Genomic DNA, 14168 nt, shown 5'->3' with positions numbered 1-14168 from the left:
CTGGGGTTTCATGATAAAATGATTTATAAATTTAGTTATGCCTATGCAAGCAATCATAATGAAACTGATTCCAAAAAGGGCCACGAAGGGCCAAGAAGTAAAAAACCCAATGTCCTCCGATCTGTAAGGGAGCTGTTGGATCCAGGCCCAGTAAAAATTCCTATTGAGTTTCCTCAGGCACCTCTGAAACATTAGGATTCTAGGAAAGAGAAATCTCATGACATTCCACAGCACAGGAACCTCCCTATGTTGTATACAAAATAGGAGGCCACCTTTGGTATGCCCCTCGAGGCAAGCCCCTGGTGTAGGATAACTTCCTTGCCCCTACCCCTCCCATTCCCTATACTGGAGTTGATAATGAGGACATAAACAAATGGTATAAGATTAAAGGAAAAAAGGGTGCAGGCATCATCTGACAGCCTCTGGGAAAGGAGTGATCCTCCGTGGTGTCTATGGAGCAAGGACAGGAGACATATAGAAATGGAATAAGTACTTTGATAAGATAGGGTGCACCCATTGTAAGCTGCCTTTGGAGAAAGAATAAACTTTAGATAACGTTTAAGCAGGAGTAAAAGAATGAAAAACAAGAAAACACTAATGAATAAAGAGAGTCCCTCCAAGGCTATCGGGAGGGAGATGCTTGCAACCTGATCCTGTGTCTGTGTCTCCCCACTCGCCTTTGCTGTCCTTTCCTTCAAGGACCCTTCCCCCGCTGGAGCTGGACTCGGGCATGCCTCCAGTACTCTAATCAACTTGATAAAAAGCAAAGTAGGAGTCTGATGCTGCTATGAAAATACTGAGATGCCTATTATGCTTTCTGAAGACTCTAGAGTCACTAATGTATTTTATTACTTTTTAAAAGTGTCCTTTATTATTTTCCATTTTATGGTCAGTTAAAGAAAATAAAAGCACTTCTTGTTCTCATCCCTATGCCAAAGTGAGTAGTTGAAGGTCCTAAAACAGGGGCCCTGGGATGACCTAAACATCAAGGAAGCTCAGCCCTGGGAGCTTCCCGGGAGAACATCTCACCTGTCACCCCTGAGCGCAGGAAGCCGGGAGGCATTTCCATTACTTGCATAATACCTGGCCCACAAAAACATCGGAAGCATCTCACACAGACAGACACACACACACACACACACACACACACACACACACGCACACACGCAGCCAATAGGATGAAGTATAAAGGCTTCAGGGCACAGACATACTCACCCACAGAGGCCTTGGCTTCAGGGGTCTAATGTCAGCCAGTGGCCACCGATGATCTGGAATAGACCATTCGGGCAGGCTCCTCTGGTCGCAGCATGGGGTCCCGGCGGCCCGGCGGGCGGGTCCCTCTGTCTGCATGGACCGCAGGTTGCAAGGGGCTCTTCGGTCCCCGAGTTTGCGCCCCTGCAACGTGTCTCTCCTTGGAGACCTCCCTTTCCAGAGAGCGCGTTCCCGGGCGCTGACGCCGCGCGTCGAGGGAGTCCGTTTGGGGTCCGGCTTTATTTCGCAAAGGACCCGCGGAGGGGAAGCGCGGCTCGTGGGGACGAGGACTTCTCCCGACTCCTCCCGGGGGCTCGTTCGCGGACACGAGCGCTTTCCACTTGGGCTGTGTCGCGCTGACTCGCCACCTGCGTGTATCGCACACACCTGCAGATGAGGAAACGGGCGTTTGTCTGCACACAGAACCCCCGGAGGAAAATTGGCTAATCGTGCGCCGCGGGCCTCGTGCTGTGAGGCGGACGCCCCTCGCCCCCACCCCCGCCCCTAGCGCTCGGGTTCTGGAGAAACCGGTCGGGACCGACCTGTCCGGGTGTGGCGAGCCGAACCGGCAGGCAGCCCCCCGGGCGGGGGCGCCCCTTCCCAGGCACTGGGCGGCTACGCCCTGGGCCCGCGCCCCTTTGTGCGGCCGCGGACGGGCACCATGCTGTCCACCGCGGGCAGGTATGCGGTGAAGAAGAGGAAAAAGCCGGTGCGAAGGAGGTACTGGGGTGCAGGGGCGCGGGCTGCGCGGGGCCGCGGGTGTGGGGTGGGAGTCCCGTGTCCGCGGCACCCAAGCCCTTCCCGCCGCCGGAGCTCCGCGGAATCCAACGCCGAGGGTACCGGCCTGGGGAGGATGGAATGCAATGCCAAGATTCCCCGGTCCCACCCCGGAAATCTCTCTGGGGGCCTTGCTCAGGCCTGGGGGAGCGGGATGCTAATGGCAATGGCTGTCTGAGAAGGGCGCGCGGGGGTCTCCCGGGTCCACAGTCCCGGGATCAGGGAGCACACGCGGGCCGGGGTAGGGGTCTCGAGTCACAGAGGGGTGCTGGAAGGGAAAGACCTTGCGTGGTCCCTCACCCCCATTTACAGACGGGATGCCGAGGCCCCGCGGGGTTAAGGACCCGCAGGCCGCCCCTGACCCTTCTGATCCCGGGCAGGGCCCCTTCCACGTTCCTAAGACCTGGCGCAAGAGATCTGTGTGTCCCCTCGGGCTCAGCCGACGTTCCTGAGGACAACAAATCAGAAGTCCTGTAGAGAGGACGCTCCTTGGGCAGAGTCCTTGGGCCAGATATCTAAGGGTCTTTGCGTGGCCGGGAGCGGCTGGGGAGGGGCCCGGGGGCTGCAGGACACCTGGCAGCAAGGGCGGCGGAGACGCTCCCATCCCCCCACGCCCCACCCCCCCCGCAGACCCAGGTTGGCGTCAACCGGTCTTCAGAGCGCTTCCCCAGGGACGCGGAGACCCGGGAGCCTGGCGGCACAACCCCCAGGGGCGCAGGGTTCCCGGCGCATGGGGGCGGGTTTGTGAGAAATTTCCAAAACCTCTCGAAAAATCAATTATAATTCCATGTCATTTAAAAATACATAAAATACCATGATGGAAGCCATCATGAATGCGCAAAAGGGCAAATAGCCCATGATACCATTTATATGAAATGTCCAGAATAGGTAACCCAGAAAGTAGGTCCGTAGTGGCAAGGGAGAGAGAGAGGGGGGGAGTGACTGCTAATGGGTTAGGGGTTTCCCTTGGGGTGATGAAAAAGTTCTGGAACCAGATAGTGATGATGCTTATACAACATCCTGAGTGTACTTAATGCCACTGAATGGTACACTTTAAAAATGGTTAAAATGGTAAAATTTATTGTGTGTGTATTTTACCACAATAATACATAAAAACCATGACACTTCTCAGTAGGGATACATAGGTATCCCAGAACTAAGCTCATCAGAAGTTATTTTTACAGGGCAGTGAAACCAGTCATCATTGGTTAATTGAAAAAGATGTTTAAAATGGGGTGGGGGTCTCTAAGAGTCTTACATATACTATACATTTTATTTTAAGTGAGAACACCAACATATACCAATTTGCCAGTCTTGTTCTGCTGATTCAAATCCAAGTGTCGGTGGCATCACTCTGCTCTACAAACCTTAAGGCTCTGTTTCAAAGCAGTTTATGAAGATTTGACAAATGAATCCACCCAAAGTCCTTTGAAGTTAGTTACATCCTGCAGCGCCCTAATTTTTACAAATGTAAAATGAAATTGTCCACATTTCTACATAGTACAGTGACGGGGACACAGAGACTGACATCGTTAGCAAACTACACAAAGCTGGCACAAGGTTCTACACCATGGCATCTATGTGTTTTCACTGATCCTCAGGCAACCTAGGAGGTAGAGATTTCTGTTACCATCCCCTCTTAGGGCTGAGACACCCAGGCTGGGTGGGTGGTGAGGCGGCTACCCACCTTACCTGCCGCCTCACTTAGACCGGGCCCCTCCCTGTGGCTTGTTGAAAGAGGCTGGGATCCTGCTAGAGAAGACCAGGGCAGACCTTGTGGGACAGGGTCACCTTGTGAGCAGGCTCCAAGAAGCCTTGGGAGGGGGGTGCTGAGTTATTGAGCCCCCTCCTCACTCACCTGGCTGGCTGGTCCCCCCCAGTTTGGGCCATTACGAATAAAGTGCTATAAATAGTCCTTTGCAGACATGTTTTCATTTCATTCCAGTAAGTACCTAGGAATGGAATTGCTAGGTCATGTTTAACATTTTAAGAAACTGAAAGTTTTCCAGTGACTGAGGGTTCCAGTTACTCCAAATCCCCTCCAACACTTGTTGTCACTCTTGAATTTTAACCATTTTAATATATGTGTACAAGTAATTTATTTTAATTTGCATTTTCTGATGATTTATGGTTCCTGTGATCTCATATGCTTTTTGGCCATTATTATATTTTCTTTAGTGAAGTATCTATTCAAATTATTTACCCATTCTAATTGGTTAGTAAAAGTCCTTCATGTGTTCTGGATACAATTCCATTTTCAGCTACATGTACTGCAGATATTTTTTCCCATTCTGTGACTTGCCTTTTCGGTTTCTTAATTTTGTTGAAGTCCAGTTTATCAATCTTTTTTGTTATGGCTAGTGCTTCTGTGACCCATCTAAGAAGTCTTGGCATACTGCAGGATCATAAAGATTTTCCCCTTTTAATGCCTCTGTAGGGTCTATATAACTATCTCCCTTCTTTCCTTGCTGTTGGTAATTTGCATTTTCTTTTTGAGGGGAATGGATTACTCTGGCTAGATGACTATCAATTTCATTGATATTTTCAGTTTTGGGTTTCATTTATTTCCTCCATTTTCTGTTTCATTGTTCTGCTTTCACTTGATTATTTCCCTCCTTCTACATGCTTTGGGCTTAGCTTACTCCTGTGTTTCTATCTTCTTAAGGAGGAAACTCAGATCACTTACTGTAAAATTTTCTCCTTTACTTACATAAGGTTATAATCTTCCCTCTACACAATCCTTTCTGTACCCCACAAATTTTGGCATTTTGTCCTTCATTACCATTTAGATATTTTATTTCCCTTGTGATTTCTTCTTTGGTCCATGAATTATTTTAAAATGTGTTAATTTTCACATATTTGAGGATTTTTCAGATATCTTTTTTTTTTGTTGTTACTGATTCCTAAATATCATTGTGGTCTGAGAATGTACTCTGTATGATTTCAATCTATTTAAATGTATTGAGTTATTTTATGGCCCAGCATATGGTCTCCCTTGGTGAATTTCTACATCTGCATGAAAAGAATCGTTATTCTGCAATTGTTGGGTATAGTGTTTTATAAATGTCAATCATTTATAAAACCCAAGTTAGAGGATAGGGTTCATGTCTTGTACATACTTAAAAATTTTCTAACAATCTGTCCTATTAGTTACTGAGAGAACAGTGCAGAGGTCCCCAACTCTAGTTCTGGATTTGTCTATTTCTCCTTGCAATTATGTCAGTTCTTGCTTCAACATATTTTGAAACTCTGTTATTAAATGCATATGATAGTTAATATTTTTTAACATCTTTGATATTATGAAAATATCTCTCTATATCTTTGAGTCTTCTCTGTCTGATAATATAACCACTCAGCCCCTCCAGCTTTCTTATGTCTAATGTGTACATAGTGTGTCTTTTTCAACCCTTTTACTTTAAACTATCTGTGTCTTTACCTTTAAATTGTGTTTCTTCCAGACACCATATATTCAGGTTTTGTTTTTTGGGCCAGTCTGATAGGCTCTGCTTGTTTACGTTTTTGTAATTATCAGTATGGTTGAGTTTAAGTCTGCCATCTTGCTGTTTTCTTTTTGTTCCATCTGTTGTTATTTTTCCTCTTTTCCTTCCTTCCATTGGATTTAATTCTTTTTTAGTATTTCATGTATCTCCTTTTGTGGCTTATTAGCTATACTTGTTTTATTTTTTCAGTGGTTGCCATAAGGCTTACAATGCACATCTTAACTTATTACTATCTACTTTCAAATATTAAACTATTTCATGGAAAACTTAACCACCTCACAACAATATAATTCACCTGCCCTTCCCATCCTTTGTGCTGTTGTTTTCACAAATTTTACTTCTATCTATGTTGCGAACCCCATGAGGTAACACTGCTATTTTTATTTATGCAATTATCATTTAAATAAATTAAAATCATTAAGTTTTTAGTGTCTATTGTTCATTCATTCATGGAGATCCATATTTCTATCTAGTATCATTTTTCTTCCGCTCGAAGAAACTTCTTTAATATTTTTGTAGCTCAGATCTTCGGGAGCCACATTCTTTGAGTTTTCGTTTGTTTGAAAATGTCTTTACTTTGCCCTCATTTTTATGTTTGTGTGTATGTGTTAATTTTTTTTTAATGTATTATTTGTTTCAGGGGTACAGGTCTATGATTCAACAGTCTTACATAATTCACAGCGCTCACCATAGCACATACCCTCCCCAATGTCCCATCACGCAGCCACCCCATCCCTCCCACCACCCTCCACTGCACCAACCCTCAGTTTCTTTCCTGAGACTAAGAGTCTCTCATGGTTTGTCTCCTGCCGGAGTCCAGCTCCAGCGGGGGAAGGGTCCTTGAAGGAAAGGACTGCCTCGGGGAGTGAGGAGACATGGACACAGGATCAGGTTGCAAGCATCTCCCTCCCCGTAGCCTCGGAGGGACCTTCTTTATTCATTAGGGTGTTTCCTTGTTTTTCCATTCTTCCATGTGATCTTTTTTACATTTTATCGCAATCATTTCGGATTTAGAAAACAGTGTGACCTATGAAGGTTATCTACTTTCTCCAAAGGCAGCTTACAATGGGTGCACCCTATCTTATCAAAGTACTTATTCCATTTCTATATGTCTCCTGTCCTTGCTCCATAGACACCACGGAGGATCACTCCTTTCCCAGAGGCTGTCAGATGATGCCTGCACCCTTTTTTCCTTTAATCTTATACCATTTGTTTATGTCCTCATTATCAACTCCAGTATAGGGAATGGGAGGGGTAGGGGCAAGGAAGTTATCCTACACCAGGGGCTTGCCTCGAGGGGCATACCAAAGGTGGCCTCCTATTTTGTATACAACATAGGGAGGTTCCTGTGCTGTGGAAAGTCATGAGATTTCTCTTTGCTAGAATCCTAATGTTTCAGAGGTGCCTGAGGAATCTCATCAATAGGAATTTTTACTGGGCCTGGATCCAACAGCTCCCTTACAGATCGGAGGACATTGGGTTTTTTACTTCTTGGCCCTTCGTGGGCCTTTTTGGAATCAGTTTCATTATGATTGCTTGCATAGGCATAACTAAATTTATAAATCATTTTATCATGAAACCCCAGAATTGATTATAAAGATTGCCGCAAATAAAACGAAAGGAAGTAGCAAAAGCCAGCTGTGGAGTCTCCTGATTTTTCAGGATTGTCCCTCATACTTGGACTTTGTCAAACAGCATGAGTAGCTTGGCTCGCGCCAGTTTCCCTCTCTGGTTTCATCTTTTTCACTTTTCCCTCCCTTCCCCTATGATCCTCCGTCTTGTTTCTCAAATTCCATGTATCAGTGAGATTATATGATAATTATATTTCTCTGATTGACCTATTTTGCTTAGCATAATAGCCTCTAGTTCCATCCACGTCATTGCAAATGGCAAGATTTCATTTTTTGATGGCTGCATAATATTCCATTGTGTATATATACCACATCTTCTTTATCCATTCATCTTTTGATGGACACCTAGGCTCTTTATATAGTTTGGCTATTGTGGACATTGCTGCTATAAACATTGGGGTGCATGTGCCCCTTCGGATCACTACATTTGTATCTTTGGGTAAATACCCAGTAGTGCAATTGCTGGGTTGTAGGGTAGCTCTATTTTCAATTTTTTGAGGAATCTTCATACTGTTTTCCAGAGTGGCTGCACCAGCTTGCATTCCCACCAACAGTGTAGGAGGGTTCCCTTTTCTCCACAGCCTCTCCAACATCTGTCATTTCGTGCCTTGTTAATTTTAGCCATTCCGACTGGTGTGAGATGGTATCTCATTGAGCTTTTGATTTGGATTTCCCTGATGCCGAAATCTGATGTGTCATTTGCAAATATCTTTTCCCATTCTGTCAGTTGTCTTTTGATTTTGTTGACTGTTTCCTTTGCTGGGCAAAAGCTTGTTATCTTGATGAAGTCCCCATAGTTCATTTTTGCCCCTGCTTCCCTTGCCTTCGGTGATGTTTCTAGGAAGAAGTTGCTGCAGCTGAGGTCGAAGAGGTTGCTGCCTGTGTTCTCCTCAAGGATTTTGATGGATTCCTGTCTCACATTGAGGTCTTTCATCCATTTTGAGTCTATTTTTGAGTGTGATGTAAGAAAATGGTCCAGTTTCATTCTTCTGCATGTGGCTGTCCAATTTTCCCAACACCGTTTGTTGAAGAGACTTTTTTCCACTGGACATTCTTTCCTGCTTTGTCAAAGATTGACCATAGAGTTGAGGGTCCATTTCTGGGCTCTCGATTCTGTTCCATTGATCTGTGTCTGTTTTTGTGCCAGTACCATACTGTTTTGATGATTACAGCTTTGTAATAGAGCTGGAAGTCCGGAATTGTGATGCCGCCAGCTTTGCTTTTCTTTTTCAACATTCCCCTAGAGATTCGGTTTATCAATCTTTTTATTCTTTCAAAGAACCAGCTCCTGGTTTCGTTGATCTGTTCTACTCTTCTTTTGGTTTCTATTTCATTGATTTCTGCTTTGCTCTTGATTATTTCTCTTCTCTTGCTGGGGTTAGGCTTTATTTGCTGTTCTTTCTCCAGCTCCTTTAGGTGTAGGGTTATGTTCTGTATTTGAGACCTCTCTCGTTTCTTGAGAAAGGCTTGTATCACTATATACTTCCCTCTTAGCTGCATCCCAAAGAGTTTGAACTGTAGTGTTTTCATTTTCATTTGTTTCCATGAATTTTTTAATTCTTCTTTAATTTCCTGGTTGACCCATTCATTCTTTAGTAGGATGCTCTTTAGCCTCCATGTATTTGAGTTCTGACTTTCTTCTTGTGATTGAGTTCTAGTTTCAAAGCATTGTGGTCTGAAAATACGCAGGGAATGATCCCAATCTTTTGGTACCAGTTGAGACCTGATTTGTGACCCAGGATGTGATCTATTCTGGAGAATGGTCCATGGGCACTAGAGAAGAATGTGTATTCTGTTGCTTTGGGATAGAATGTTCTGAATATATCTGTGAAGTCCATTTGGTGCAGTGTGTCATTTAAAGCCTTTATTTCCCTGTTGATCTGTCCATTTCAGTGAGGGGGGTGTTAAAGTCCCCTACTATTATTGTATTTTTGTCGATGTGTTTCTTTGATTTTGTTATTAATTGGCTTATGTAATTGGCTGCTCCCATGTTGGCATAGAATTTAAAATTGTTAGATCTTCTTATTGGATAGACCCTTTAAGTATGATGTAGTGTCCTTCCTCATCTCTTATTATAGTCTTTGGTTTAAAATCTCATTTGTCTGATATAAGGATTCCCAACCCAGCTTTCTTTTGGTGTCCATTACCATGGTAAATTGTTTTCCACCCTCTCACTTTAAACCTGGAGATGTCTTTGGGTGTAAAATGAGTCTCTTGCAGACAGCATATCGATGGGTCTTGTTTTTTTTATCCCATCTGATAGCCTGTGTCTTTTGATTGGGGCATTTAGCCCATTTACATCAGGATAACTATTGAAAGATATGAATTTAGTGCCACTGTATTGCCTGTGAGGTGACTGTTACTGTATATTGTCTCTGTTCCTTTCTGGTCTATGCTGCTTTTAGGCTCTCTCTTTGCTTAGAGGACCCCTTTCAATATTTCTTGTAGGGCTGGTTTGGTGTTCACAAATTCTTTTAGTTTTTTTTTTTGTCCTGGAAGTTTTTTTATCTCTCCTTCTGTTTTCAATGACAGCCTAGCTGGATATAGTAGTCTTGGCTGCATATTTGCTCATTTAGTGCTCTGAATATATCATGCCAGTCCTTTCTGGCCTGCCAGGTCTCTGTGGATAGGTCTGCGGCCAATCTAACGTTTCTACCATTGTAGGTTACAGACCTCTTGTCCTGAGCTGCTTCCGGGATTTTCTCTTTGTCTCTGAGACTTGTGAGTTTTACTATTAGATGTTGGGGTGTTGACCTATTTTTATTGATTTTGAGAGGGGTTCTCTGTGCCTCCTGGATTTTGATGCCTGTTTCCTTCCCCACATTAGGGAAGTTCTCTGTTATAATTTGCTCCAATATACCTTCTGCCCTTCTTTCTTCTTCCACTTGGATCCCAATTATTCTAATGTTGTTTCACTTTATGGTATCACTTATCTCTCGAATTCTCTCCTCGTGATCCAGTAGCTGTTTATCTTTTTCTCAGCTTCTTTATTCTCCATCATTTGTTCTTCTATATCACTAATTCACTCTTCTGCCTCATTCATCCTAGCAGTTAGAGCCTCCATTTTTTATTGCACCTCATTAATAGCCTTTTTGATTTCGACTTGGTTAGATTTTAGTTCTTTTATTTCTCCAGAAAGGGATTCTCTAGTATCTTCTATGCTTTTTTCAAGCCCAGCTACTATCTTTATAATCATAATTCTGAACTCTAGTTCCGACATCTTACTAATGTCTGTATTGATTAGGTCCCTGGAAGTCAGTACTGCCTCTTGTTCTTTTTTTTGAGGTGAGTTTTTCTGTCTTGTCATTTTGTCCAGAGGAGAATAGAAGAATGAGAGAAAAAAATGCTAAAAAAATTCTAAAAGGGTAACAATGATCCCAGAAAAATATACACTGAACAAATCAGAAGACACCCAAAACCAGGGGGGAAGGAAGGGGGGGGGGGGAAGAGTATGGTCAGGCTGGTGAAAATAACAGAGCCACACACTAGATTTTGTGTGTATTTTGGTCTGTTAGAAGAAATTGCCTCCCAAAATTTTAAAGAAAGAAAAAATATATATATGTATATATACAAAAATAAGGGTAAATATGATCAAGGGATGGAATATGACTGTAAAGATGAAAATTTTAAAAAGATTTTAAAAAAGGAATTGATGGGGTGCCTGGGTGGCTCAGGCATTAAGCATCTGCCTTCGGCTCAGTCATGATCCCGGGGTCCTGGCATCAAGCCCCGCATCGGGCTCCCTGCTCTACAGGAAGCCTGCTTCTCCCTCTCCTACTCCCCCTGCTTGTGTTCCCTCTCTCGCTGTGTCTCTGTCAAATAAATAAATAAAATCTTAAAAAAATAAATAAATAAATAAGGAATTGATAAGAAGTTGGTTGAAAAGAGAATGTGATCAGGCGGGAGACTAGGACAATATCATACACTAGATTTAGGGTATATTTTGGTCTCTTAGAAGAAACTGTATCCCAAAATTTTAAAGAAAGAAAAACTTACATATATATACAAAAAATAAGGTTAACTACAATGAAGAGATAGAATATGACTGTAAAAATGAAAAATTAAAAAAGATTTTTAAAAAGAAATTGATAAGATTTAGGTTAAAAAAAAGAAAAATTCAACTAAAAATAGAAAAAAAATAAAATTTAAAAAATTAACTTTGAAAGACTAAAGCATCATGGTAAAAAAAAGCCATGAATTCTATGTGCTGTATTCCCCTAGCGCTGGGGTTTTGCCATTCTCATTAATCAGTACACTGGGTCTTGACTGGATGTTCTTGCTGATCTGGGGGAGGGGCCTGTTGCCGTGGTTCCCAAATGTCTTTGCTGGAGGCGGAATTGCCCCGCACTTGCCAGTCCGGGCTAAGTAATCTGCTTGGGTTTGCTCAGTAGCTTCTGTTCCCTGAAAGCTTTCCGTACACTTTTGGAGGATGAGAGTGAAAATGGAGGTCTCCCAATCGCTGGTCCTGAAGGAGCTGAGAACTCGGGCCCCACTCCTCAGTGAGCGCTCAGAGAAAAGCAGTCAATACTCCCGTCTCCCTGGCCTCAGGCCGCACTCCGTGCTCACCGAGCCTGTGACTGAGCATTTCTATCTCTGACACATGACCCCGTTTGGAGTCTTCAATCCTAGCAGATTCTTGGAGTGCGCTCCCGCGCCGCTCCTCCCGGGGGAGGAAGGGGAGTCTCGCCGCATCTGCCACTTGTTGGGTCCCTGGTAGAAGAGCAGTGGTCCGACTGTGCCACAGATCACGGTTTATGGCAACCCCGAGCTGAGAGCCCACTCCTCGGCTCTGTCTTTGCAGCTGGCTTCCCCACTATACCTGGGAGCTCTGCCGCATTCAGGCACACCTGGTCTTTCTGTGACCCCGAGGGTCCTGAGACCACACTGTCCCAGTGAGGGATCCACCCCCTGCTTAGCCAGTGGAGCAGACTTCTAAAGAAGTTCCAATTTTGGGGGCACCTGGGTGGCTCAGTTGGTTAAGCGACTGCCTTCGGCTCAGGTCATGATCCTGGAGTTTCAGGATCGAGTCCCACATCGGGCTCCCTGCTCAGCAGGGAGTCTGCTTCTCCCTCTGACCCTCCCCCCTCTCATGTGCTCGCTCTCTCTCTTTCTCTCTCTCAAATAAATAAATAAAATCTTTAAAAGAAAAAAGTCCAATTTTGTGCTCCCCCGCTCTATCACTTGCTGGTAGTGGCTGACGGAGGCTCCCTCCGCCCCCGTCTGTCTTCCCGTATATCGCCTCAGATTCACTTCTCTGCAAGTTCCACCTTCCAGAAAGTGGTCGCTTTTCTGTTCAGAGAGTTGCTGCTATTCCTTTCCTTGATCTCCTGTTGAGTTTGTAGGTGTTCTGAATGGTTTCATAACCAGCGAGCTGAATTCCTAGGACCAGAGGAAATTTAGGTCTCCTATTCTTCCACCATCTTGCTCCGCCTCCTTTGCCCTCATGTTTGAAGAATCTCTTCTCCAGATATGGAATTCTGGATTAACAGCTTCTTTCTTTTGATACCTTAAAGATGTCGTGCCATTGTGCTTTGGCTTGCATTTTTTCTGATGAGAAGTTGGCATTCATTCTTTTTATTCACCTGTATGAAATGGGTCTTTTCTCTGGCTGTCTCCATCTTTGGTTTTTAGCAATGTAATTATGATGTACCTTGGTCTGGGGTGTGTGTGGGTGTGCGTGTGCAGAGAAAGAAGGAGAGCATATATACAGAAGTATGTTAATGTATGTTTGTGTGTGTGGGGGGGGGTTCAATTCTTAATGAACTATAATTTCCTAAATGGAATTTCAGCCTTTTTGGTGTTAATTGTGGTATGGAGATTTCTTAATTTAAAAAGTACGTATGGATGCAAATATGTCAGGCTACCAGAGAGTGGGAGGGGATGGCCAGCCTCCAGGCCCTGGTGCTTTCAGGACCACCAGATCTAACATGTGCACAGTATGAAGTGGCCTCATCTCTACCCAGGGCCCACTGGCCAGGAGGGTAATGAGGGCAGAACCCCAGTGCGGCTTCATGGTTGGGCAGAACGTGAAACTGTACAACAAGCGTTTCTGTCTCCAAACACCAGGAATTGAGGCCGAATAGTGTCTGGCACGGCATTGGGGACCCACGGGAGTTACAAGTGAAGTGAAAGTGAAGAGGAAGGTAGAGAATAATTGCTTCTCTCTCTCCGTCAAGTCCTAAACCACAGCCTCCAGAGGGAGCCAAGTCCAGCCCTTCTAAACGGCACCGGGACCGCCTGAATCAAGAGCTGAGCAAACTGACCAACTTGCTGCCCTTCCCCGAGGATGTGCGGGCCCGCCTTGACAAACTCTCCATCCTCAGGCTGAGTGTGGGCTATCTAAAGGTGAAGAGCTACTTCGCAGGTAAGTGGCAGCTATGGTTCCAAAACAAGCTATGAGAGGCGGCTGTGCATACATGCACTTGGAGTTTACCTGCTGTCCAGGCAAAAGCTGCATTACAGTATGTGGGTCTTGGGCAGAGGAAGAAGGCACTATGCTCAGTACAGGTGCAGGAGGGGAACCAGAACACGGGTGCATCAGTTCATACCCAACGTGATGTACAAACCCTGGGCCCTGCACCATCTCTCAGGCTCTCCATGGAAGGAGATGGGCACGGGTCCCAGCCTGGCTATGTTTCACATGAGGCTCATAGATTAGCATGTGCAGAAGTCCCTAGCTGATGACCTGACTTCTTTCCTTCCATTGCTTTGTCATTTCTTGTGATAAACCAAGTGTCCCTCCACCTTGCAGAGCTTTGGCTCAGAACAAAGCACTCATTTTTCTAAAACTAAGACATGAACTGGGATATTTCTTATCATCTTCTGGAGCCCTTATTCTTCTAAACTTCTTTACCATGTGATAGGCACAGTCTGCTCTTCTGTGTCCTTCCTGCTAATGATTCACTGTGTCATTGCTGAAAGATGGTTCTAACCCATTCCTGCAAGTGGAACTTGTACTCAGTAACTTGGGCGATGCACCTGAGCACAGGTGAGCTTTTGGCCTCCTGTT

The 14168-nt window shown here is 44.5% G+C and overlaps 1 protein-coding gene across 1 annotated transcript in view; it reads left to right on the top strand.

The window, feature by feature from the left end:
- The first annotated feature begins 1348 nt into the window (after positions 1-1348).
- Positions 1349-14168, top strand: part of LOC113917679 (aryl hydrocarbon receptor-like) — a 59169-nt gene continuing 46349 nt past the window's right edge. Inside the window, exons 1-3 of the mRNA XM_027585587.2 lie at positions 1349-1471; positions 1760-1971; positions 13336-13523. Coding sequence (XP_027441388.1) covers positions 1349-1471; positions 1760-1971; positions 13336-13523 — 523 coding nt within the window. The remainder of the gene's footprint in view (positions 1472-1759; positions 1972-13335; positions 13524-14168) is intronic.

Source organism: Zalophus californianus, chromosome 1 (assembly GCF_009762305.2).
Source record: "Zalophus californianus isolate mZalCal1 chromosome 1, mZalCal1.pri.v2, whole genome shotgun sequence".
NCBI lineage: Eukaryota > Metazoa > Chordata > Mammalia > Carnivora > Otariidae > Zalophus > Zalophus californianus.
The sequence above is the reverse complement of the archived record's forward strand: the minus strand, read 5'-3'. Positions and strand labels throughout refer to the sequence as shown.